General features: G+C 38.2%; 4 protein-coding genes across 4 annotated transcripts; 1 reads left to right on the top strand and 3 right to left on the bottom strand.

The window, feature by feature from the left end:
- Positions 1 to 274: 274 nt before the first annotated feature.
- pgm2 (phosphoglucomutase 2) lies at positions 275 to 7,542 on the bottom strand. The gene is made up of 13 exons (XM_079463294.1): positions 7,255 to 7,542; positions 5,999 to 6,166; positions 5,087 to 5,278; positions 4,085 to 4,168; positions 3,800 to 3,993; positions 3,476 to 3,665; positions 3,297 to 3,394; positions 2,945 to 3,128; positions 2,280 to 2,373; positions 1,925 to 2,054; positions 1,657 to 1,846; positions 1,438 to 1,571; positions 275 to 1,126 (listed from the first exon to the last, which is right to left on the bottom strand). The coding sequence occupies exons 1-13, from the start codon at positions 7,327 to 7,329 to the stop codon at positions 1,024 to 1,026; spliced, it is 1,836 nt and encodes a 611-aa protein (XP_079319420.1). The 5' UTR covers positions 7,330 to 7,542; the 3' UTR covers positions 275 to 1,023.
- Positions 7,543 to 11,400: 3,858 nt separating this feature from the next.
- LOC306897739 (thymosin beta-b) lies at positions 11,401 to 12,157 on the bottom strand (the record flags this gene model as incomplete). Its single annotated transcript, XM_079462730.1, has 2 exons — positions 11,401 to 11,432; positions 12,058 to 12,157. 2 exons carry the CDS (start codon positions 12,155 to 12,157, stop codon positions 11,401 to 11,403), a joined length of 132 nt encoding a protein of 43 aa, XP_079318856.1.
- A 2,767-nt stretch (positions 12,158 to 14,924) lies between these two features.
- Positions 14,925 to 15,821, top strand: slc25a51a (solute carrier family 25 member 51a; the record flags this gene model as incomplete). Its single annotated transcript, XM_079462729.1, has 1 exon — positions 14,925 to 15,821. One exon carries the CDS (start codon positions 14,925 to 14,927, stop codon positions 15,819 to 15,821), a length of 897 nt encoding a protein of 298 aa, XP_079318855.1.
- A 6,129-nt stretch (positions 15,822 to 21,950) lies between these two features.
- Positions 21,951 to 25,183, bottom strand: LOC306898055 (cysteine-rich protein 1). Its single transcript, XM_079463283.1, has 4 exons — positions 25,064 to 25,183; positions 23,558 to 23,652; positions 23,335 to 23,389; positions 21,951 to 22,762 (listed from the first exon to the last, which is right to left on the bottom strand). The coding sequence occupies exons 1-4, from the start codon at positions 25,104 to 25,106 to the stop codon at positions 22,716 to 22,718; spliced, it is 240 nt and encodes a 79-aa protein (XP_079319409.1). The 5' UTR covers positions 25,107 to 25,183; the 3' UTR covers positions 21,951 to 22,715.
- Positions 25,184 to 25,438: the final 255 nt, after the last annotated feature.

The raw sequence follows: 25,438 nt of genomic DNA, 5'->3' as shown, positions 1-25,438 counted from the left end.
AAAATAGTCACATGTATCGGTCTAAATGAACAGGTACATATAGATATGCACAGCCCATATTTTTAAAGACAATGTTAAAATAGCTGACATTTTAAAGGCTCTGGACATTTTTCTAACAGAGACGTAATGATTTGTTATTGAATTGCTGTTTTGATATTATTTTTTGATATTCTATGCCCTCCATCCTTTCACAATCCATGTATATTCTGGGTGAGATGGACTTCAAGCAATAATTTTAGCATTTTCATGAATCAAAGACAAAATACTTCTGATATCTGACACTATAAAAATCAATTGCTTTAATCTAACATACACGAAATCTAGTTGGTCACAATCACCTCCGTTCAAGGACTTCTCAAGACATTCCACACCTGTTAACTCTGCTTCATCACACCACAAACGTTCTTGAATGGGAATTAAAATATCAAACTAATTGATTTGGTTTGACATTGAAAACCAATGTCTCCAAGTTACAGGTCAATGTACAGATGGATTATGCAGTTCTATGGAATCGTATAGACCTGCCAAACTTTTATATCTTTTCAATTCAAGCTTTTCTGAAGTTAAAACGGCTAGTATCAATAATGCACATCAGAGTTTCTCTCTTGAGGATCACATGACGTCTTTGGTTATTTATTTATAATCTATCTTAATTTTTTTTAACTAAGACATCAACATGAATCTGTTAATTTGCAACCTTTGGATCAACCATACATTCACAGTTCACTAGGTCAAACAAGCAAATGGAAAATAATCAACCATTGTTTTATCCAAAAATATTGCAGTTCAGAACACTGAGAAACACAAAAAAACCCATAAGATTTTGTCAAAAGGTGATAAAGGCAACTGTAAGGTTTACAGTATGTGACAACAGTTTTGATATAGATTATATCAAAAGAAATAGTACATCAAACTTACTACAGATTGATATACATATATCCATAATAAGATAGTTAAGAGTGGCATGTTAGAGCAGTATTAGAATGTTAAGTATTTATTTGTAATTCGGTGCTGCAGTTCTCATCACTCCGGTCGAGGAGTCAGGTTGTTTTTCTGGGGTTGGAAGAAGTGCTCCACAATACCATCGACCAGGTCGTCCAATTCAGTCTTAAGCTGGTTAAGATCACTAGGACAAATCAATAAGTCAATTAGTTATTTAGCAAATGTTGTTTTTGAAGTGCCATTATTAAACATTCATATTCAATACAGAACTTTTGCATATATATTTAGTTTAGTGACACATGGTATTTTAGCGCCACTAGTGGCACCAAATGAAATCGCACAAATAATGTATACACACAGAAGCTATTTAATAGCCTTCTTGTCCCCATATCACAATGTCTTTCTTTTCTAAATAATATTCTTGCAATTGAAGTTTGGTGTTTCTGGTAGCACAGGAATTATATGCTATTATATGTATGTGAGCTTTTTAAAAACCTGTTTCCTGGTGCAGCACACAGCTCAGTGTAATATTTGATTTTGGGTTCTGTGCCACTGGTCCTCATTGTAGCCACGCCCCCATTAGCAAAGGTGAAGGTGATCATCTGACTGCTCTTACTGGTTGGCAAAACCTGCAAACAACACCAACAGTCAGATATAAAGGAAATCTGAGAAATCCGCTATGACTACAGTTCCAACCAATCAGAGGATACGTACAGCCTTGTTGTCTGATTGGTTACTGTCATATCCAGTGGTGAGGTCTCTCACTGCAGTCACATTAAAGCTTCCACACTCCTTAGGGTAGGAATTCTCCCCGCTGTAGTTTCGAAGACGTTCAAACAACTGCTTAATGGTTTCTTGATCGTGACAGATGAAATAGGAATTCTTGGTAATGTGGTAGCCGTACCTGAAATTAAACAATGTGAATTTTAATTAAACTAATGCAATTTATTAGTGTGTTTATGTGAAGTGTCAGGTGACATACTCTTCATAAATAGAGGTGAGTTGCTGGGAAAGTGTTATGTTTTTAGAGGCCAGGTAAGAGATGAACTCGCCAGCGATGGCGGCCGCGCTCACGCCATCTTTGTCCAAAACTGCAGAGCAGCACATGTAACCTATAACAACATGGTTAAAACATTAAAACTTTATGAACGAGTTACTGTGTATTTCACATGTTCCCATAAGACTGAAAAAACCATATGAAAGCCCCACATGCTTTGATAGGACTTGTATGTGCTAATACAATCATTTACCATTGCATTGCGATTCCAGAACTTTAATCTCTGCACATAAATGCGTAAAAATGTGAATGTTTGTGTTGTGTGAATATGTGACCGTACCAATGGCTTCTTCAAAGGCAAACAGAACTGTCTTTCCCTGATCCATTAGCTCTCTGGCTCTGTTTCCCATCCATTTAAAGCCAGTTAGAGTCTCCTGGATAAAACAATGTTTCAGATTGAGTGAGAAAGCTAGCCAATTAAACATTTTGTTCATGCTTAATACTGTACTGAAATAAAACAATAAAAAATTACGTTGTCGTCCCTTTAAAGGGATAGTTCATCCTAAAATGAAAATTCTATCATGCATTTCTCACTCTCGAGTTGTTCCAAACCTGTATACATTTCTTTGTTTGGTTGAACACAGAGAAATATATTTGGACGAATGCTTGTAACCAAACAGTTCTTGGACCCCATTGACTACCATAGTAGGAAAAATGACAATGGTAAAAAAGTGCCCCAGAACTGTTTGCTGTGCTACATTCTTCAAAATGGTCCAAGAACTGCATTCTTCCAAATATATTCTCAGTTTTCATCAGAACAAAACAAATTATTCAGATTCAGATATTGGAAGGTGAGGAACTGATATTGTGACAGAACCATGCATGACGCTACAATGCCAAGGTCACAGGCTCAATTCCCAAGGAAATCACATTAATAACACATTGAGATCTTTAAATGCACTTCATGTCACTTTGCACAAAAGCAACTAAACATAATTAATTTACCTCAAAGTGAAAGCCCTCTTTCACAGCAATGGCTCGAAGGATTTTTGAGGACACTGTGCTGGATAGCATGTACACATCTTTAATAGAAGCTTTTTCCTCGACTTTCTGCTGTTTCCAACAGTGAAACATCCACCAGCCAAGCATAGCGCCCAACTCATTACCAGAGAACACTTTCCACTTCCCACTAAAGACAGAATAAGACAAAAAACATTATTCATCAGAACAAAGACATTCATACAGATTTGGAACAACTCGAAGGTGAGTAAATGATGACAGAATTTTCATTTTTGGGTGCAGTGTCCCTTTAACTACCAGGAGGAAGTAATTATTAAATAATACACTAAACACAAACCTCTTTTGCTTCTCTGCAACAGCAAGTCGGTCAGCATCAGGGTCATTTGCCAGAATTACAGTCACCCCTTTTTTATCTGCAAGCGTGAAAGACAGAGTCTACACAAATACAACAGACACATGACCGTTAATGGCATTATATGAGAAGGACAATTATGTAAGTTTAAAAATGTGTTGTACCAAAACTCCTTCTCCCTCCTCAGGATTGGGGTATTTGACTGTAGGGAACTCTGGGTCAGGATCTTTCTGCTCTTCCACAGCATACGGAGGTTGAAGGTCAAAAGCTTTAAAAGCAGCCTGGACAAAAATATGCCCCACCCCGTGAACTGATGTGTGGACAATCTTTACTTCTGATTTTTTATTCACCTCTCTAAAAGGAGATAAGAAAATGAATCCGTATCAATGCTCAGATTCCATTACCATGAAAACAATTTGTGGACGATTCAATGTGTCTTCTGACTGGATTTGATTCCGTTTCGTAGTAGTCAGATTGAAGGGTTTTACCTGTGAAAGCAGTGCTTTTGTATGCTTTGGCAGTATTCTCTGTGTATCTCTTGGTATGGATCTTTAAGAAGCGAACTCTTGAGAGCGCTATCTGTATCCCATGATTTAGGCCACGGCTCTAGATTCTCTTCTATACCTGCAGCAATGCTCTTATCGTGGGGAGGAATGATCTGAGCACCATTCGCCCAGTACACCTAAAAAAACATTGAAAAATAAATCAGATCAATAAAACATGATGACAATATAGCCCTTAAATCGAACATCTTCGAAAAATACTTGATATACCTTGTATCCATTGTCTTGTTTGGGATTATGGGAGGCTGTCACCATGACGCCAGCACAAAGTCCTAAATGCGATACGGTGTAAGGCTAAGAGACGAAAAGAGAGAATTCGGGTCAAGACAAGACAGAAAGAGATGAGAAGAGGTTTTTCTTTCGAAATGGCACCTTGGCACTACAAGTAGTGGAAATAACACAATTAAAGTGACAGTTCGCCCATAAATATGTAAGTTCTGTCATCATTCACTCACCCTCTTGTCATTTCAAACCTGTATGATTTTCTTTCTTCATATTTAAAAGAAGATATTTGAAATAACAAGAGAGTAAATGATGACACGATTTTCATTTTGGGGTGAACTATAGCTTTAAATCCACAGTAATGCAAGTTGATTCTGACAGATTTAATCGTTTCATTTCAAGTTAACATGGAAGCTAAGAGTATTTTAAGATGACAAAAATGTTATCCTTAGGTTACAATAACCATGACAAGTCATCACTCTGTAATTTTACATAACAGGGAACAGAATGTTTTTGGGCAGGAGGACATTGAATGAGAGAAGGCTGTGTGAGGGCTCAAAGGGAAGGTGATAAGAACATGTGTGAGCGTGTCTGTGTATTTATGGGACGAGAGAAGTTGATGATTTGTGAAGAAGAACCCCTAGCCTCTGAGGGTGTATGAGCTTTTCAGCTTTCATTTGCCTTGTTGGTACTTTTAAAAGTATATGAATGTATCTACTGTGCCTTTAATAATAGTATCTAGAAGGAGCAATGTTTGATCTTTGTATATGTAAACACAACCTTCTAACTAAATTATTCACAACAAAACTATGATACTGCCATGGAGTATGCTTGCAATAAAGCAACGTAAAACATAAATCATATAAAATATTAATATCACGTTACTTAATAAAGCAACCATTAGGTAGTCAGAAAGACCATGTAAAGAACAGCAGCATAATCTTTTTTATTTAAGGTATTAGCGACATTGAGTCCCTGATTCATACGTACCACATATGGAGTGGGCGTGATGTCACTGAAGAGGTAGACCTGAACCCCTCGGCTGATGAACACTGCTGCAGCAAGGGAGGCAAATCTTTTACTGCTGCCCCCGCTGGACGGGTGAGCACGAGCATCGAACCCGATCACCACCCCTCTTTGCTTTAGATCTGTGAAACACTGCTCGAGGTACTGACAGAAACCCTAGCAGGGACAAAAAGGAAAAAAATTAATAAATATGAAGCTATGGTGAAATGAACAAATCAATTCAATGTACATAAGTATCGCGTTGATATACACCACAGTTCGAAAGATTAGGGTCAGACGACATGCAACATTTTAATTTGAATGTGGGTAAAAATATAATTGTTGCAACATTCATTTGTTTATTCAAACAAGAATGTTTGAAAGAAATGACTGACTTAATAATGAAGAAAAAAGGAGCCGAAAGGAAACCAGTTCATTTCAAGGTTATCAAGCCGGTTGATAAAACCCCAAGACAGCAGTTTTACAGATTCTTTGGCTACTTTTACAAAAAGGATGGTTACTTTGAAGATGCTAAAATAGACCGTTGTAAAATGTGGAAAAACTATTCATAATAAATGAGTAAGTGACTCTAGAGTTTTCAATGGTAGTGCATTCAAAAATCAGACACAATGTGTCCAGGATGTTACAGACTAGAGCAGACCAGACATTCTTGTTTTCAAAACTTTTCCACCACTTGTTTGCCTAGGGTAGAGGTGATTTAAATGTTTATTCCCCAGAGACATTTTATGTGCTGGTAATAACCACAGAAAATGATTTAGTTTCATCCGGTAAGACTGATTCATATTTCTGACTTGAACCTAGGATTTAGGCTTTGCAAGATAATGTTTTTTTAAAATCACATTTTGTCTATGTAATAGTTATGATGTAATAAGTAACCTGTGTGGTCTGTATGATGGTAAGATCGTTCATGCACGAGACTCCGGGTCCCATAGCAGCTCTCAGTCCCGCTGTGCCGAACTCCATACGGGACCCGAAACACTTCTGCAGCTCCGACACGGCTCCCTCCTTGACCATGTTCTGCACGGCTGCCGCTGTCTTTGGATTCTTTGAACACACAGAGAAAATATAATTGTGTTTATATTTATATAAAGGACCAAAAAACTCAATATAAAATAATATAACTTACTAAATGAATGAGAGTGTTTTATATCAGATTTTTTATACATTTTAATTATACATTAAGAAATGTTTGGTTCGTACAGTAGTTGGATGTTTCAGTTAATTATTTTTCCCTTCCCTAAACTATTTGGCTATTGGTTTACATTTCCCAGTATGATAATAGGATAAGCCATTAATTTCAGCCCAATGCCAACTTTAAGATCGAAAAGTTTTAAGTGTCGCAACAGTGTCCTCGCGTCTTTCATTAGAGTGTCTAAGATGACATACGTCCACCATGTGAGCGACAATACGCCTTCACTCTCCCTATAACTAAGACCATGTGAGACAGGTTCTCCGAGCTTCTTTCATTTCAATTTAATAAATGCATGACTTCCACGACCAGCATACTGGCAAATATGGTCATGTGTGTCGTTGACTAAATTTAATCTCATAGAAAGATCCATTCTGTGTTCCATTAACAATGTTGACTTGACAAAAACATGTGAATACCATTAACAGTTTAGCCTAATCACAACCTCCCAGTTTTAACTAAAACTGACAAATGGACATTGATAAAGCACATGACTCCAGTTGTGGAAATGACAGTACACAAACATGCGTTCAGTTTTTGCACAAAGAACACATTTTGGTCAAATCAAATGTATATGATATTGCTATGAAAGAACAAAACTTTCACGGCTTAAGATCAATAACACCTTCTCTAGACTTTATTAATAGCATGTCGATCAAAATAGATAGATCTTGTCTGAACATTAGACTGAATTACAATTCAACTGTTGTCATGTTGAGTAACAGCAACATTTTACAGTTTCCTGTAAAAAATATGTAAAATCATGTTTACCAATACTCTCAACTGGTTATTGAGTCATCACGTTATAACCACCAATAATACATTTCCATTCATTGGCTTTAAGCCACTGTTAAACCACCTCCCAATGGCGGCTGCCTTTCACATTCCAGCACCAAACATGTCAAATTATACGTATTCAGACGTATTACAGCATTTTTCTCACCTTGTCGTACTGGAGCCACTGTTGGATTGCCTGGTCCAGACTACTGTCTCCTGTGCTCTCCGTGCCTTTCTCCATGTTGAGTTATTACGACTTTAAACGTTAAACAACTAAGCGATCTGGTTCCTTAACATGTATATGAATGGTGACTGTCGAGGTCGAGAATTGTAGGTTGGCGCAACCCGTGAATGAAGCAGGAACGCAGATGATGGTTCTTTACATCCGGTTTGTCAGCGTGTGATTCTTGAGTGGGCGGGGCCTTGAAGTCGGGGGCAGGAAACGTGATACGCCCAGGTCACTGCGCGACACCTCATTGGCTAGACACTTATCGTTTTGCTAAAGTTTACATTCAGACCCCCAATTGTTCCATATCCCTAAATGTACATTCCTGGTGGAAGCCCTTGCTTTAAAGTTTTTGAGGAAGAAATGATATACTTTTTAAAGTTAATTTTACCCTCCAAAAACCAGAAAGCTTGTCATATTCTTCAGGCATGTCACTATTTTCATGTATTTATCTAACTTTGCCTATTCCAAACATTTTCTTTTTGTTAACTTTTTCATTTTTCTGTTTTTCATAATTTTATATAATTTATATTTCTATCGCTCAGTGTATTGTTATTCAATTAAAAAGTCACCCAAAATGTTATTAAAATTGAATCTCAGTAAATAAAACCATGGTCCATGTTCCTAAGGCATGGATCTGTAATGTTGTACTGGAGCTTGAATTATAATTTTCCTGTGTTGGTTCTTCAACAGACTGTTCAAAGCTATAACGTAATACTGATAACATACATCATTATACATGCATTGAGGTTGAACGTAAAGAAGGCTCGCTTTATAAATCCACGAATAAAGTTTATTTATCAGTCTTGTCAGTTTTTTTCTTCGCTGCTTGGATGTTTTGCTATTCCAGCTGATGCCGCCCTCTGTAATAGCAGAAGTTATTCCAGTAGAGGCTGCCAAACTAAAACTTCTGAGATGACAGTCGTAGTTTCAAAGTCAATAAGATGATTATAAACAAGCTATTTCTACATGTTTGTATATGTCTGTAATAGATTTCATTTTGAAGTTAATTAGATGAATACTATAAATATCTATGGGAGTTGACAGAATGTAATATAACAATATTCTGTAAAATACTGTAAAAACAACTACGAACAAGAATTTTAAATTGACTTCGTCAGTTGCGGAGTTTACATTCGATATGTAAAATGTGCATTTGTATATTTAAATGTATGTATAAATTATATACATAAACTGAATGTATATTATAGCATAACATAATGGATTAACATAGCCTACTAAGAATAATACTTGTTATCAGATTTCGGTATATCGAATGTTAAACAGATGTGAAAATATATACATGGAATGCATTAAAATATTATGAATTAGCCAAATAAGCAAACAAATAAATAAATAAGGTGTTTATATTAGATGCTGTTAAAATGTGAAGAAACAGCATAGAATGATATCAGCTAAACAAAACAATACACAAGACACCAATGCATCATCTCCTAAAACTGACCAATCAGTCATTCTTAAATGGTTTAACCAAGAATAAAAATGTTGTCATCATTTAATCATCTTTGAGTTGTTTCAAATCTATATACATTTCTTTGTTTTGTTGAACACAGATAAATATATTTGGAAGAGCGCTTATAACTGAACAGTTCTTGGACCCCATTGACTACCATAAAGGAAAAACGAGCCTATACTTGAAAACATTTTGTTCTGTTGATATTTTGAAGAATGTATGAGTTCTGGGGGACTGTATTTCTTCTTCCACATTCGTCCAAATATCTTTCTCTGTGTTTAGCCAAACCAAGAAATGTGTACAGGTTTGAAACAAGGGGGTGAATAATTCATGACAGAATTTACATTTTTTGGGTGAACAGTCCCATTAAAGGTTTCAAAAACCACCTCTTGTTTACATCTGATTTGAGACTGGGTAAATATGTGGCACAGTGGGGACAACTGAGTCATGAGTCACAACCTATGACCTCTCTGGATTTTTATTGGCTGTCATCAAAGCTTACACTGTGTCTTCAGTAACTTTAAGCCCTACAGGCCTTATGACAGCCTTGGACATTATCAACATTGGCTGGTAATGACTCCTTTCATATACTTCACATTATTGAGCTTTAAGTCTATAGATGAGGCTAGATTGTTTTGATGGGGTTGCTGTGCCATTGTGTTACAAGGAAGTATGGAGAATAAAGACTGCTGTGATATTATATACGTATGCAGTGTTAATATTGCATTGATTGTGATTTTAACTGATCATTTCTCATTTAGCTATGACTTCCTTTAAAAATTTATTTTTTCATATCTGGACTTTGAAAAAATTCCTTTATATGAATACAGCATATTGTGCCCTTATTTAGAGTGTTTTACTGCAAAACTGTAAATCTATGTATTCGAATATATAAAGGTATGAAAATGAATGTATTTCTAAACTCACTAGTTTATTTAATGTCTGAAAACAACATGTGGCATACATGCATTACAGAAGAATTCTGTCCGTTTTGTCATTTTAAAGTTGAAACATTTTGGAATAAAATATAAATTCCAGATATTTGGATGTTTTCATCATGTATTTGCAAGTGCAATGGCATCCTGCACAGGAACGAATTATACAAATAATTAAGCTAAATCAATCCATGTATGTAAAACCACCACCTCAGTGTGTCAAACTGACACTGGATGGTTTATTTTCGTATGTAATGATAACATAATATCAAAAATAAAAGTTAATAATAACAAGTATTTTCAATAACGGAGTACCTTTACATACTCATGCTTAACGTTGATCTGATCAAAAGTTTGCAATAATAGTGTTTTTAATTGTAAAGCTTTTTGAAGATTGCAAGGTTGTGAAAAGCATATAAAAATGTAAATATAGAACTACATTTGAATAAATACTAAATACAATCAGACAAACAGATATTAGTTTTACTGAATTATAAAAACAAACAAAAAATGATTCCGTGTCCTGTACACATGTGCCGTTCCTGTTCATGAACTCACAAACCTCTCCCTGAGTCCCCGACTCCACAGGATCATAACAGCCATCACTGGCTAGATGAGTTCCTGACCTTGGTGAGTAACCAATCACATTAAAGATTTGGGGGCAGGGCTCTGATGGTTTTCAGTGGATTTGCTGTTTGATGCCGAGATATTGCAAGCTCCAGCAAACAAATATTTTTTGTAGCCTTTTAAGAACGATTTTACTCGAAATTGCTTTCCACTTGAAATCTTCACCTTCAACATCCTCCTATTATTAATAGAAATCATTATGATCACAGACATGGGTTCTGGCTTACCTGCCATTCTAGGAGAGGATTTTGTGTACATCACATACTCAATCACGGGCCTCATTTCCACGGCGTTTGGTGTGGAAACGTTCCTTCTGGATTTGCAAGTGCAATGGCATCCTGCACAGGTACGAATACAAATTAAGCTAAATCAATCCATCATGTTAGCGGTTAGCTACAAATACAATTTCAAGTTTTAACTGTGGTCAAGCTGAGCGTTTCGTCCATTTTGGCTGCTGCTAAAGAAAGTCATCCTATCTACTCCTAAAATTTTGGACCTTTTAAGAGCTATAAGACTATGAATTACTGGGGTATTCTGTAATTTTAAGAGGAAATACCCACATTTCATATTCTTAAAATACTCACTATAGGGCAACTTTGCAAAGTTCTCATGAATACAAGTCCTAGACTCTTTGCAGAAAGCAAACTGAAAACAGCCACAATGCTATGTTTTATTGCATCAAAGTGAGGTATTAAGAAATCAAGTCAACCACACACAAACTATTATAGTTGCAATCTTTATTTCACAAAGTTCAAAATTAGGGCACATAGTTCTTCGATGGGGTGGCCATGGTTAGATTCTAAGAACCAGACAGCTGTCTAGTTACATCCATACAGTCTCCGCACAGACACGATTGTACCATATAATGTCCGTCATTAATCATCAGAAAGGCAAACGCTACAAGGTCACCCTTCACAGTCTCTTAAATGGTGAGGGCCAGATATTCCTCTTCATCATATGGCCGTAACGACTGGTGGTTGAGAAAAGCCATCTTCTGCCTGAAATGACTCATGGAGCACACCCCATCTTGCCCTTGGTGAAGTTGATGGGTTATGTCTCAGATTGCTTCTCCTGTTCGATGGCTTAAGTGGCATGAAAGAAAACCTTAAATTAATGGAATACAGGATATAACAGAAATGCAATACAATATACAAAACTACGCAAGGTTTGTAATACCATCGAATGAGCCATTTAAATCTACATGTAACTCGCCGCCATGTTTTGTACAGCAGCCAGAAAGGGACTACAGCACGAGTTCTCTTTCACTCTCCCCTGTAGAATGCGCTATCGCCAGTATCTGGATCAAATATTAAAGCGGTTCCAGATAAACAATGACGCTCAAAACTCCTCCACTAAAAAACAACAGTACCGCAGGTCCTAGCTCGTCTCTTCTGGAAAGTCTTTAAAATATGAACACAGGCCATAGCGCCGCCTGACGTATCCTTTTATTTTATGCAAGACCTCGCTCTAATGCCCGCATGACCTCTTCCCGGTGTCAACATAAGATGCGTTGTCGCAGCCGAAGACATACTTTTGTACTGTGGTGGCCACCATCGTCTTTGGACAGATTCATCGCAAATTTATAATACAACACTAGTGGCCGCTGTAAATCACAAACTGCACCTTTAAGTAGCAAACGAAGACCATGCATCTGCTTCAATTGCAGACTAGACAGCCGATACATTCTGAAAAAAAACACAGACTTACTCTCTTTGGTGGGAAGAGTGTTTTTCTCTTGCGTCTCGGTTTTCTTCAGCTTGGTCTTGTCAAACTGAGAAATCGCAGTGATGTCTGGTTTATCTGCCATCGTTCTACTCAAGGTATCTAAAACAGACAAAACACACAATAGCGACTACCACACATTCAACAAAGTTTTTAAACAAATCCAACTTCTCACACTTACTAATGAAGAGCACTACACAAGCTGCAGGAGTCAAGGACCAGGCACTGTTAAATGTTCACTTATATAGGTGAATAAGGAACCGGGGCGTTGGCTGCTACATACTGATGGGGAGTTCACTTATATCGCAGGTGTCCCTTGTTGGCTGATTTGTTCTTATTGGATCATTTATCAATTAACTGACATTTTTCGTTATTCCTGTGCACCCCGTTGCCCTATATACCCCCCCAAAAAGCTACACGACACTTTGAGATTGTATTTTACGTTTTACTATTTTTCATTTTGTCACACATATGCTGAGAATTCTCTCATAGGCTATACCTATACCCAATCATTTTCTAAAATGTGAATTATGAGATAGTAGCTATGTGTGCTTTGTATTTAATCTGTTTTGATGTTCTAACGTCATTTCTGCATTGTATTTCGTATGTCGTTTTTCTTTCATGCAATAAAACTTGAGTACAAAGCCGTAGGGTCGATCGATCCATCGACGTCATGCACAGCGGGTCTCAAATCAGTAAATCACCGATAGCATCGTCAGCACACGAGCATCTGTAAAAGCACCGCAGCTCCCAGATCTGTCACCCAGTTCTCGTTGTCGAGCCAATCGGAGCGCGAGATCCTCGTGCACATGTTGTGGTAACGTTACTTGGGCACGACGGAAGTTCATCTGACAGCATGATGTTTGCACGTATATGAAATGCAAAGCATTAGTCATCCAATGATCGATGGCTCGGGGTGTATTATCATCTGTCGACTCACAGTCCAGTCCTAGAGGCTAAAACGATGGTAACGTTAATATCATTTTGGGTATTTGAACGTGATTTGGTATTTACAAATGACGCGGTTGGTTTTATGGTTATTGTTAAGATTCATGCTAAATTGTCTTTATTTTCTGTAGTAGCAGATTTACTTCTCACTGACTGGGTGAAATGAGTTTTGGTGATCTTTAGTTTGCGTTGGCGAGATGAGAGACGCGGCCATGAATTGATTTCTATATCACTCGGTCACGCCTTTTACTTTGGTGATCACAGTGTCCGCCGAAAGACCGTTACAATACCAGGTCCGTAGCCAGCCAGTTGAAAGTGGAGGTTCTTTTTTTCCAAACGTGGACCATTTTGCAGTTTTTCTCCTCCATTTGTATTTAATTATGAGGTTCAAATACTTCATTTTGGTGACCTTTTATGCACTAATTTCTGCTGGATTAGTTTGTCTGCTGGTATCTTAACCAGCATGCTTTTTGATGCACCTAAAATATTTATTGCATTGTTGTCAAATTGCTTCCTCATGTAACACTTTTGTCAGTCCATACACAGTTCATAAGTTTAAAGACCACACTAACAACAGAATAGATTTAATGAACTTTACTGAAATATTAATAATAATTCTTCTCATCATCATTTCTTGACTCTCTGTCAATGCCTCTTTGCTATGTTTTATTATTACAATTACGCTACGTTTATATGGCTATTATATTGTAACCAGGGGTCCCCAAACTTTTTTTTTGCAAGGGCCACATAATTCTCCCTGTCTTTAATGGGGGGCCGGGTCGGTTTGTAACAGAAAACTACATGGGCCGGAGGTAATACTTGAATTATTGTGGAGATTTAATTATGATTTGAAATTTATTCATGATGCCTCCTAATGGTTGGTATAATAGTTTATAAATAGTTAATAGTTTAGTGCTACTCAAATTCAAAACATTTTCTTATGCATATTAATTAACCTTTCTCTTTCCCAACCGCTTGGCCATTTTGTCGTCTCTTTGAAATTTTCCGATGGTTCGCGCGTCAGTTCTATCGCAATGGTACGTTATGAATTTAACAAATTATTAGGCTACGTGAGTAACTTGAGAAATTTGGGCTGAAATCCAATATTCTGACGCTCGCTCACGGCCCTACTAGAGCAAGCTCCTGATTGGTTAACGCTGCGCGAATTTTCGCCAAAGTTCTGATTTTTCAACTCTTGCGAATCACGCGAACGCTCGATTCACGTCATTAGCGCGAATCACGCCGCAAGTAGGTCATCGCATCTTTGCATTGACTTAACATGTAAATCACTCGCGCTTATAACGCTTCATTCGCGTTTGGTGTGAACACACTATAAGGCATTATTCAGAGGGCCGGTCCAAATCTGTGGGCGGGCCACATTCATATATATATAACCCCTCCCCCCGCATCATTCAGATGCGATGCTTCTTTACGTTGCTTTGAAAAGTGTATTGCGAGAACTCTGTATGCGCACGCACACACATGCGCCTTGCAATAATAATCATATTAATTTGAAACAGCCCAGAGTATTTCTTTTACAATTTTAATCAAAATTTTGGCCTTCACACCATAGGACAACATATTAGTCTGTCATACACGGCTTTATTTCATACATGTACTGTATGCGTGTGTATTTACATATAAACAATTAGTATACACAGTACCCACACACACACATATATATTTTGTAAACAAAAACGTTTATTTTGCATACCATTAGTTGCGAATAATTGTTTTCATACCGAAGTCCAGAGATCTACCAAGGAAACGTGGTGTTTAAATTGTGCCATTCATGTCTAAGTGTAATTTTCATTTCCCCTCAGCAATACATTCTAGTTGGTGCACTGTGATGACATCACCTCTGGCCCTTACATTCAGCCTTTGATTGGGTGTCAACAAGAACCATGGTCTCTGCCGACCCTTTGAAGCCGGGGTCAAAGGACCGAGAGCAGGTGCAAGTAAAAGACCAAGGTCAGGAGTCACTGCAAAATCAAAACCACTACTTATGCGGCTCTGTGGCAGCGTTCGCCAACATTGCCATTACATTTCCAATTCATAAAGCATTGTTCCGCCAGCAGCTGTTTGGGCTGCGAGTGAGGGATGCCGTGTTTCAGCTTCAGGCCGACGGTTTACGCACTCTGTACCGTGGTGTCCTTCCACCCTTGCTTCAGAAAAGCAGCACGATCGCGATTATGTTTGGACTCTATGAGGACTTCTTGAAGTTGCTACAGCTACATGCTCCTCATGCCCCTGAGCTGATGACTAAGAGTGTCGCTGCGGTTTTGGCAGGAACAGCTGAAGCCGTACTAACACCCTTTGAGAGGGTCCAGACTCTATTGCAGGACCCTCGGCATCATGGGAACCTTCAGAACACGGCACATACTTTCCGGCTCTTAGTGAAGCAACATGGTGTACAGGAGCTGTATCGAGGCATGGTGCCCATTTTACTCAGGAACGGCCCTAGTAATGCGTTATTCTTTGGTTTACGTGGACCGCTGAAGGAACTGCTTCCTGAGGCGGAGACAAAGGCGGGGCATTTGGTGAAGGATTTTATATGTGGGGCGATTTTGGGAGCGGGGCTCGGGGTGGTCTTTTACCCACTGAACGTTGTTAAGTCTCATGCACAAGCGCAGATCGGAGGGGAGTTTCAGTCTTGCAGAGTGATTTTGATGGCGGTTTTGAGAGATCGGGACGGGAGGGTGAGCCGCCTGTTTCGGGGGGTACATTTGAACTTCCAAAGATCAGTTTTTTCATGGGGGATCATAAATGCTACATATGAACTTCTACTGAAAATGTTCTAGGTTCTAGTAAAAGTAAGCAACTAAAACACAAAATGATGATATGGGTTCAACGAATTTGTAATACAGGACACATTTTTGTATAGACTGCTTTCTTTCAAATTTCTTCTCAAAAGACAGACTGTCATATTGGAAGAATATGGAAATTAAAATGATGACTGTAACCAGCAAGGCGGGACGAGAGCCGTAAGGAAACGGTCGAGTCCGGTGACGCAAGTGATAATGAGATCATTTGTTTGTTATATTAAATCTAACGTTACGTTCGCCGGTTCCCGCCTCTTTACTTCCTTTTTTGGATATTTACATTGGTTTCCGAAACCCGGGAGGAAGGAGAGACATGCTGTTGGAGAGCCCTCGCTGCCTCTCGGACGGCAGCCACCCCACCTCGACCCAGGAGCACAGCAGCGAGATCTCTGTCCCATCCCATGCTGCGCCCCAGCACCACTTCCCTCGTCCGCGCTGCCCGAACTCCTCAGCACGGCGATCCTCCTCAGCAGTGAGGGCTGTCCGACAACATGTCTCTCCTTCCTCCCGGGTTTCGGCACCAATGTAACAAAGATCCATAAAAGAAAGGAAGGATGCAGGAACCGGCGGACGTAAAGTAGGATTTAATATAATAAACAAACAATAAAACGCAAGTAAAATGCCGGCAGCTCCCTCGCGGTCGACTGCCGGCCACACAAACCTAATAAAACAACATAAACTAAAAAGAGATGCAAGACCGGTGCAACGCACAGCTGACACTCATTATCACTCGGGTCACCGGCCTCGACCGTTCCCTCGCGGCTCTCGTCCCGCCTTGCTCGTTACAATGACCACATTTTTTTTAAGTTACCAGTTGTCCTCATATTGCTTCTTTTATCTTGTGTTATAAATCTCTCTCTCTATGCTTGTCTTATAAAAAAATGGACTTTAAAACAGTGGTTTCATAAATTGCTGTATTAACGCAACCTCTGATATTGAATTGGATAAAGATGTGTGTGTGTTAAAGTGATAGTTCACCCAAATCATAATTGATTTACTCACGCTCTTGTCATTTCAAACCTTTATGACTTTCTTCTGAACACCTCAAAAGGAGATATTTTGAAGAATGTTGGTAACCAATCAACAGCGGTACCCATTCACTTCTATTGTACGGACACAAAACCAATGTAAGTCAATGGGCCATTGTTCAGTTACCAACTTAATTAAAAATATCGTCTTCAGTTTTTTCAGAAGAAAGTCATACAGGTTTGAAATGACCAAAGGGTGAGTAAATGATGACAGACTTTCTTTTTGCTTGAAAATTCAATGACCTCACCACACTGTGTTTTGTTCCCAGATGTACTGTCATCTCTTAAATAGTAAAGTATGTCATGTCAGGGTGGGAAACGCCACAGTTTACACAGTTTAATTTGAGAACTTTTTCAATTTATATAAAGAGTTAGCTTTAAGGTCGCCAAACGCTGTAGATTCAAGTCACAAAGTGACGGCTTGAATTCTTGTCCAAAGTCATGTGGAAACCAGTAAACACATGGGTCAGTTGGGTGTTTGTGGGCTCTGTAGCTTTCAAGTGGTATTTGAATGATCCCTTCTGAGCCAAAGTGTTTCATGCTTCGAACCCTATGAACTTCTGAAGCTATAACACTTTATTTCAGTGACATAAGCAATGATGCTTGGTTCATGTTTGTCATTGCTTTAAAAGCTTTCTGGAATCGCTCCCAAATATAATGTGATTTTAGGAAAGGAAGACCACAGACCTTAGACGGGACTGTGAAACCCAAATGTGGCAAAGTTTGGATTTTAGGCGATTTTCAGCCTGCTTTTTCAAAAGTAAGTAAACAAACAATATTTACTTTTCATGTTACCCGGACGAAAAAAAATCTTATTTTCTAAGAGAAGTACCACAACAAAGCAGTTGGCAAAGTCACACTGTTCTTTCTTAAATTATTTACAACAATGTATGCTCTTTATTTTCAACACAAGCTTATCTGCCCTAGTCAAAATGTCTCTTCTTGTGACCTCTGGCACAACCTTTTCGTTCATTGACCCTCAACAGTCAATTCTGGCCGAATGTGTGGAGAGGGCTTGTAAAGCCGAATTCTGTTCAGCCCGCACATCCTTTGTTTTAAGTCGCATGAGTGGCCATGCAGGGCTGGACCGTCAGCCGATGTGTACAGAGCTGAATAACTGGTCGCTGTCCACTTCTGCTGTTTGGACTAAACTTGAAGAGGTAATAGTTGTTGTCATTAAAAATGGACATGCCATTAAAATATTGTAAGCAAAATACACTTAAACGTGCATGTGCACTGAGAGATAAAAAGGAGGGGCGCTCGATTATGACACACATCATACCAATTTTGAGATCCCGATTATTTAGCACGATTACTCATTAACAACATAGAAAATAAAAAAATTAGAAAGACATATTGACCTATTATTGTTCTGCTTATATAGGACATTCAAGCAAGATATATTCCTCAATATACGTTCAATAAAGGCTTCTGTGCTTTTATTTTGTTACCATTCCTGTGAACGTTAGGATTTTAGTCTTCATTTCAAAGCAACCTGAAAGTAAAATTATACAGATATACTGATAGTCCTGGATTCTTCTCACTTTCAATGCACGGACAGATAATGGCACATCGTTTTTAGGAAGTTCTTTGGTTTTGTGACCTAGTTCGCACTGGTTCTGATTAATTAAAGTAGAGCAACCAATTGACCTAGATTTGCCACACAAACCGTGCCTTTATTCAATGAAGGTGTGTGTATAAAACTATTTTGTGTGCAACGTGATACATTTTGCAGACGTGAAACGGCAGACAATTGCGACATGTTTCAGCCACACATAAACAGATTGTGTGATCAGGAACAGAAACGTTCACCTATAAAACTTCTGAAATACTGTTCTGTACTTTTTGAGATGTCAGTGTGACCAGTGAATTCGTGTTAAGTTCTTACTTTAGTTCCATTGTTGTTTATGTGTCAGTGATGATGTTAGTATTGTTTTTTTATGTGTTTAAAATCACTATATTCGAATATTGTTCTAGTGTACAACTGTTGGGAAGTAGTTTGCTGGGTTGTTTCAACCCAAACTGCTCAGTTGTTTTAACACATTACTGGGTCAAAAATAAACAGTTTTGGGTTCATTTAAGCCACTGACTGGATTTGTCTCTTTTCGACCAAACACTGGTTTGAAATTACTGAAGTATTGGCAGGTTTAACTTTTTTGCTCTGTTTTAATGTAATTCTTTACATGGGATGTGACGTGTTTTTAAATGTCCCGTGTTGTTGGCACTACACATTAAGCCATGTGTTAACTAGTGTGTATTCTAGACACATAAGGATATTATAGTAATGATCTTATGTTTATTCTGAACTTTTTGACCCATAGTCATTGCAATACTAGTTCAAATTTGGATGTTTTGCAATGTAACTTTTATTAGGGTAAGCCTGTTTTACCAGCACCTTAGTTGTGTAAGGACTCTAGTTGTTTTAACAGATCATTGAGACATTGTGTGTAACAGACTCAAAAAACATCAAATAATGCATGTACATTTTGTTCCTTTGTCATTGAAATAATTACTTTGACATCTCAGTGGACTAAATGGATCATTTCCTTTAAACGTTTTCCTTGAATGTGCACTAAAGAACATCATCCAACAGGGGGCGACCATGTCACCATTAAACCACTGCAAAAGCTCCTTACACAATGGTCAGTAAGGTGTTTTATATCTTACCTTAATGTTTTTTTGCCACACGGCTTGCCTCAGCTATTGTAACCTTAATGACATGCATTCAAGCAAATTGTTGTTATAAGCACTTACAGAAAAAACAAACAGAAGAAAACGTATAATGGCAACATGCTCTCTTATGTCCAGCAATTAATTTGGCTTAGATATACTGTAGAGAGATATTGAGCATATCAGTTATCTGCACAAATCTATAGACGTTTGACTGTTGTTGTTGTTATTGTTATTTTATTTGTTTGTTTTTCTGTTTGAAGGTTATTTTGTTCAAACAAATTCACGTTAACAATATTATTGTGATATCTATTGAAATTAAACTGTAATTTTGTTTAAAATTGTTTCACATTTTGTTTATTTGTGTTTTCTCTTTTTAACCAAGAAATCACACAAATAAATAGAGATATGGAAAAGTTAACCATTGTGGCTCGTACGGCAATTTAATTTGGTTTGATGCAGAACATTTTCATGCGTTTTATTTTTATTCGTTTTGTTAATTTTATTAACAATGTTTATTCATATTATTGCTAACCGCAATTATTGAAAACTATTTGCATACTAGTATTGGCATACTTTCTACCTTGACAATGATCTATTCTTCACGCAAACTCTAATGTACATCAACCATTATATTTCTGAAGCTATATATTATAGAATATCTACTGCACCCTACAAAACGAAGTCACACTAACACACTTTCTTTTCACATTGCCGGTTACTATTTTCTCCTCATTTCATCCCAGTATCTCCATATACATATCAATGAGATTTTCATATCAAACAAAATCATGCACATGTTGACATTGTGAAGCTGAAAGTACCCACAAGCCTTTGTGTTTGATGATTTCACTAGGCATTGTTTGAAGTGCACAGTTTGTACTGTGGTGTGCCGAGCTGCTATGTCTGTAGGGATGAATGGACTGCTTCATCACCCCTTTGATAGCATTAGCCATTAGCTCAGCCTTTGATTAGAACGATGACAGTAGCCTCCTACATCTACATTGTCACAGATATGAGTGAGTGCATGCAAGACCTCCAGCAGAGGCGCACATAGGTATATGCACGTCTCATGATGCACTTCGGGGTGCTTATCAATGCATGGGTAAAGGCCAGACATTAAAAGTACAATAATTAAAGCCGACCATCATATCTGTTAATAGCACACGAGAACAATGAGAAGTGCTTGCGTTAATATACGCCTGTGCCGTTAATTGTGTATTTGAGACCCTTCTTCGGGATGAGGGTGTGGTGGACATCTAACAGCCTCCGCATCTCAGCGGTGCATGGGAATGAAGGGATCTCACTCGTTTTTGATCAATCAGAGTGTGTCTTCAGTCCCTTTTTGATATCTCCACCCCTTCCCTCTTTCTCTCTCTATTGATGGATTTGCGGTGTAGTTAAAACACATGCAAATGAGACAGCTGGCATCACACAAACCATGTGACCTGTCAAGGTGGGGGTGGGTTCAAAGAGGGGCTGCAGCAGGGAACCCTCCACACACCCTCCTTCAGTAGCTCCTATAGGAATAATCCCACCACCCCCTCTATGCCACCCTTTGATTTTATTTTTGGTTTAATTTCTCATTTATCCTTAAGTAAACCAAACAAAGCATTAATTGATAACGGATTTAACAAAATCCTCACCGCCTCTGCAACATATGTTTGCATGCATGAAGCTAACCAGCCGCATGCACATGTGCACTAGAGCAGACACATACATACATGCACATGCACATGCACAAACACGTTCCACTCTTCTGGCGTGTGCATATGTAAGAGTTTGACAGGTCCAACAGCAGGTATCCAGCAGTAGGTCTGCAACAGACCGGCTGCCAGCTTACACACGCACACACACGGATACATTCCAGCAGACAGCCCTGGCCTTGTGAAGACAACCTTTTGCCAAGGTTCTCTCTCTATGGTTCCATATGATGAGTGTTTCTCTAAATCATGGCAGCCAACCCATGTTTACTATATTTAGTGTGAATGTGTGAAAGCGATGTTGTGCGCATGTTTATGAGGTGGAATAGGTAATGCACAAGAAGCTCCTTCACATTGAAAATGCACAAGGGAACATGCAGTCCTCAGTCACATTATTAGGTACACCATGCTGGATGCCCTCAGAACGGCTGTAATTCTTCATTTGACAAGGTGCTGGCAACATTCCTTAAACCATTTTGGACTATATTGACACAATAGTATCACAGGGTTGCTATCCACAAAGGTTCATAATAGGCAATTCGAATGAAACACTGCAGTGGGTTATGGAACATGGAAAATGTGACTTTCAGCACGGTAATTGTAAAATGCATTTACATATTTTTTATAGAGATTTCTTTATGGATTTGAGGATAAGAGACCTGGTATTATTCTTCTGATAGAATGAGTTGACAATTCATTGGCTGGCAGAGCTTTGAACGAAAGGAGTGACACTTTTTATTATTTAACTTATAAAAAAGATGAAACATTATATCAAATACATATTGTTCTTGAACATGCAGTAATGATAAAGCCAACACTTACGCACCGTGAGGTTTGGGACACGGGGCGTCTGCTCCTAATTAAAAAGACACAATACCTAATTATTGTCCTTTTTGCTTTGTAGATAGACTTGCTTCCTCGTGAAAGGGCTTCTTTGTTTTATAGGCCCTGATCTTCAAAATTCAAGTAAAAGAACAAAAAATACAGCGCACAAAAATTCATCAATGAATTGATAAAGATTTTTTACTTTTTATTAATAAAAAAAACACATTATGTACCTAAGAACCACCTGCTTATACCTACAAAAAATGTTACTTACATTAATAATATTTTCACATTTTCCATTTTGAAGGACAGAAAAAGGGTACAACACTGAAGATGTAACTGTAATATAAAAACGAATCAACCTAGTAATTGGCATTACTCTGAAAGCATGACAGGAATACAATACAAGAACAATGAACTCATGAACAGCTCAGCTCCATGACAGAACACCAAAGCAAATGGCTTGGTAGAAAGGTCTGGCTAATTCAACCAGAAAATAAATTGAATAAAGAATGGAATTGTGTTTTGGAGGGGAGGGCATGGGTTACTATACTATATGTATTTACAGAAATGATATGAGGATGGTTATGTTGCTGTCTGTAGATCTAGCTGTGGTGTGGGTTTTAAAGATCATGGTCCGATTTCTCTTAAGAAGCAGCTGTGTTAAATGTCCGAGCAACAGGCTGTCGGCCACCTGCACAGAGAAAAATAGCCGTGTTTATATGAAACTTTACAAAAAACATATTCTTTCAACACTTCACACTTAAAATATAAGTCTGCCAACCTATTCATTTATTTCATTTTCTTAAAAATGTTTTTAAAATGGATTACTTGGGCCAAATAATAAATAAAATGAAGCCAATAAGAGTCCAGCATATAGTTCCAACAGAAAACCATCGGTCACCATTCACTTGTGTCCAACCATACAATTGAAGTCAAACGGTTTTTGGTCACCAATGTTTTAAAAAAAGATCTACTTTTGTGTTTTGCAGAAGAAAATCAATCACACAGGTTTAGGTGAGTAAAGAGGGTGAGTAAATGATGCCAGAATTATTCCTCTAATGTATTTTGGGTGGTTTCAGTCACACCATAATTCCTACAAGTGGCGTTGTGTTATTTCATGGTTTTCATGACATGAGTTTACTACCATTCTAAAATGTGGCAAAGTCTAAATGAACAGTGCAGTGATTCAGTGTTTTAAAACCTTTGTCTGGTACAGAATTGATATATGCAAGTATGATGTTAAATATTGTCATCGGCACTCACCTCTGGGTCCAAAATGTCTCATGTAGCAGTTAGTGCAGTATGGCTTCTCATCGTGCTACAAAAAGATATAAAAAGCAGTAGGAATCAGAATGAACACTACAATGTATGGTTCCATATGTATCACAACATTAAATAGGTCATAGGTTCGATCCCAAGGGGATTGTACATACTTGTAAGTTCCCAAATGCATAAAATATAAATGTAAAAATATATGTGTGTATACCTCTGCATGCTGGCCAGCCGTAAGCTGTCTTTTACACTTGTGACACTTCAAACACAAAGGGTGATAATCCCGTCCTAATGACCTCTTCTTTTCACCTGCATGGATCGAGGGTCAAAGGTTAAGCCATCAGACAAGTGTGTGGACTAAGAATTTAGATAGATCAGTAAAGTATGAGACAAACGTTAAGGGACATGTCTTAAATGTGTAGGCTGGTTAGTGTATCAGTGATTTAATAAGATACTAAGCCCCAAATATACAAATTCTGTCATCATTTACTCACCACGAGTTTCAAATCTGTTTAAATTCCTTTGTGGTAATGAACACAGAGAATGATATTTGAAAAAATGCTCATAACCGGACAGATTTGGCCTCCCATTGACTCCTATAGTAGGAAATATTACTTTTACAATTTACTTACTTACTAGAAAGACATTTTGAAGAATGTAGGGCATCGAACAGTTCTGGGGCACTTTTGACTATCATGTCATGTTTCCTACTATGGTAGTCAATGGGCGCAAAATCTGTTTAGTTATAAGCCTTCTTCCAAATATCTTTCTCTGTGTTCAGCAGAACAAAGATATTTATACAGATTTTGAACAACTCGTGAGTAAATGATGACAGAATTTTCATTTTTGGGTGAAGTATCCCTTTAAAAGTCCTATAGTAAAATTGCATTGAATTGGACATTGCCAGTGGCCTCCCTCCGTGCTTGCCTCTGGGTTTCGCAAATATTTAACAAATGAAAACTGTTTAAAAAAGCCTAGCAATTTTGATGTTTCCACCCAATAGAAACGATATCTAAAAGATGAATCACAAACTTATCACAAACTCTGGTCTCGATCATAGATTGGATTCCCATTCCCAAGTCATTCATGTCCATTCAAGCCCTCCTACAGAAACCCTGACCTTAACATTGGAGACGAAACCACAAGGATCAGAAATCGAACCATCTTGGGTCTGCTTTTCTCTTCCAGGCAGAATGAACACCTGGACTCCAGTCCAACTCAATAACCGAGAGAGCTTTTCTCCCTCCGGTGTTCATGCTGAAAGCTGACTGGCAGCTACAGAGCTTTTCTACCATGGTTTGGCTTCATTAAGTGCTCTTTCTTCAAGTGTCCACAGCTTTTTGCATATCTCTCTGCCAATTCAAACAGGCTCTCTCTCACTCCCTCTGTCTCTGCCTATTCCACTTCCTGCCACAAGCAGTCACTTCCTGTGCTCGTGTGACTCATGTTATGAAGCGTTGATGGCGGTTAGCAGTGTACAGACTAAGAAGCTTTATACAAGCTACAGACATGGAAGTAAAGAACAATCAACTACTACACAATACAGAACATTTTGTGTAAATATTTAGCAAAAAACAGACAACAGCAAGTCAAACAGACAGATTATGATGTGCTACCAAATAAGATACACACATAACGTAAAAGCTTCTTAGAGTTGAAGACTCTGAATAATATCTCATAAAGTTTTGAGTAGCCTATGTAACCCTCCAACCCCACTCACCAAAATAAACAGGCTTTCCACATATAGGACAGAAGCTGACCATGGCTAAGATGCACGAGATGTTGAGACGAGATGCAAGTTGAGGAAATGTGCAAACACGAATGTGACAGACTGAGAAGAGCAAAGGATGTGGCAAGAGATGCAGGGACAGGAAGTTAGACATGGTTTCAAACGTAAATACTGCCAGCGAGTCACATGAAAGAAAGAAAATGCCATGAGCACCGTGATATGACAAGTACATCATTGCGAGGTTAGACAGGTTTAGCTGAAGTCATTCTTGCTTTTTGAGGAGGCTTCACACTCCGTCGCTGCGGTTAGAAATCAAAGATGATATTGAGGGCCGGGTCAGGTTATGATACTTCTCTCTCAGTTAGG

Source organism: Barbatula barbatula, assembly GCF_947034865.1.
Source record: "Barbatula barbatula genome assembly, chromosome: 8".
NCBI classification, from domain to species: Eukaryota; Metazoa; Chordata; class Actinopteri; order Cypriniformes; family Nemacheilidae; genus Barbatula; species Barbatula barbatula.
This window is presented reverse-complemented; position numbering and strand designations above follow the sequence as displayed.

Bases quoted from the DNA above. Each gene is read 5' to 3' on its own strand.
- pgm2 (XM_079463294.1), bottom strand. From the start codon at position 7,329: ATGGAGAAAGGCACGGAGAGCACAGGAGACAGTAGTCTGGACCAGGCA. The intron at 1,847-1,924 runs GTATGTCACCTG...GTTTAATTTCAG, and splicing joins CTCACCTCTATTTATGAAGA to GTACGGCTACCACATTACCA. The intron at 1,572-1,656 runs GTACGTATCCTC...TGTTGTTTGCAG, and splicing joins ACCAATCAGACAACAAGGCT to GTTTTGCCAACCAGTAAGAG.
- LOC306898055 (XM_079463283.1), bottom strand. From the start codon at position 25,106: ATGGTCAGCTTCTGTCCTATATGTGGAAAGCCTGTTTATTTTG. The intron at 23,390-23,557 runs GTATACACACAT...ATCTTTTTGTAG, and splicing joins CGGCTGGCCAGCATGCAGAG to CACGATGAGAAGCCATACTG. The intron at 22,763-23,334 runs GTGAGTGCCGAT...TTCTCTGTGCAG, and splicing joins GAGACATTTTGGACCCAGAG to GTGGCCGACAGCCTGTTGCT.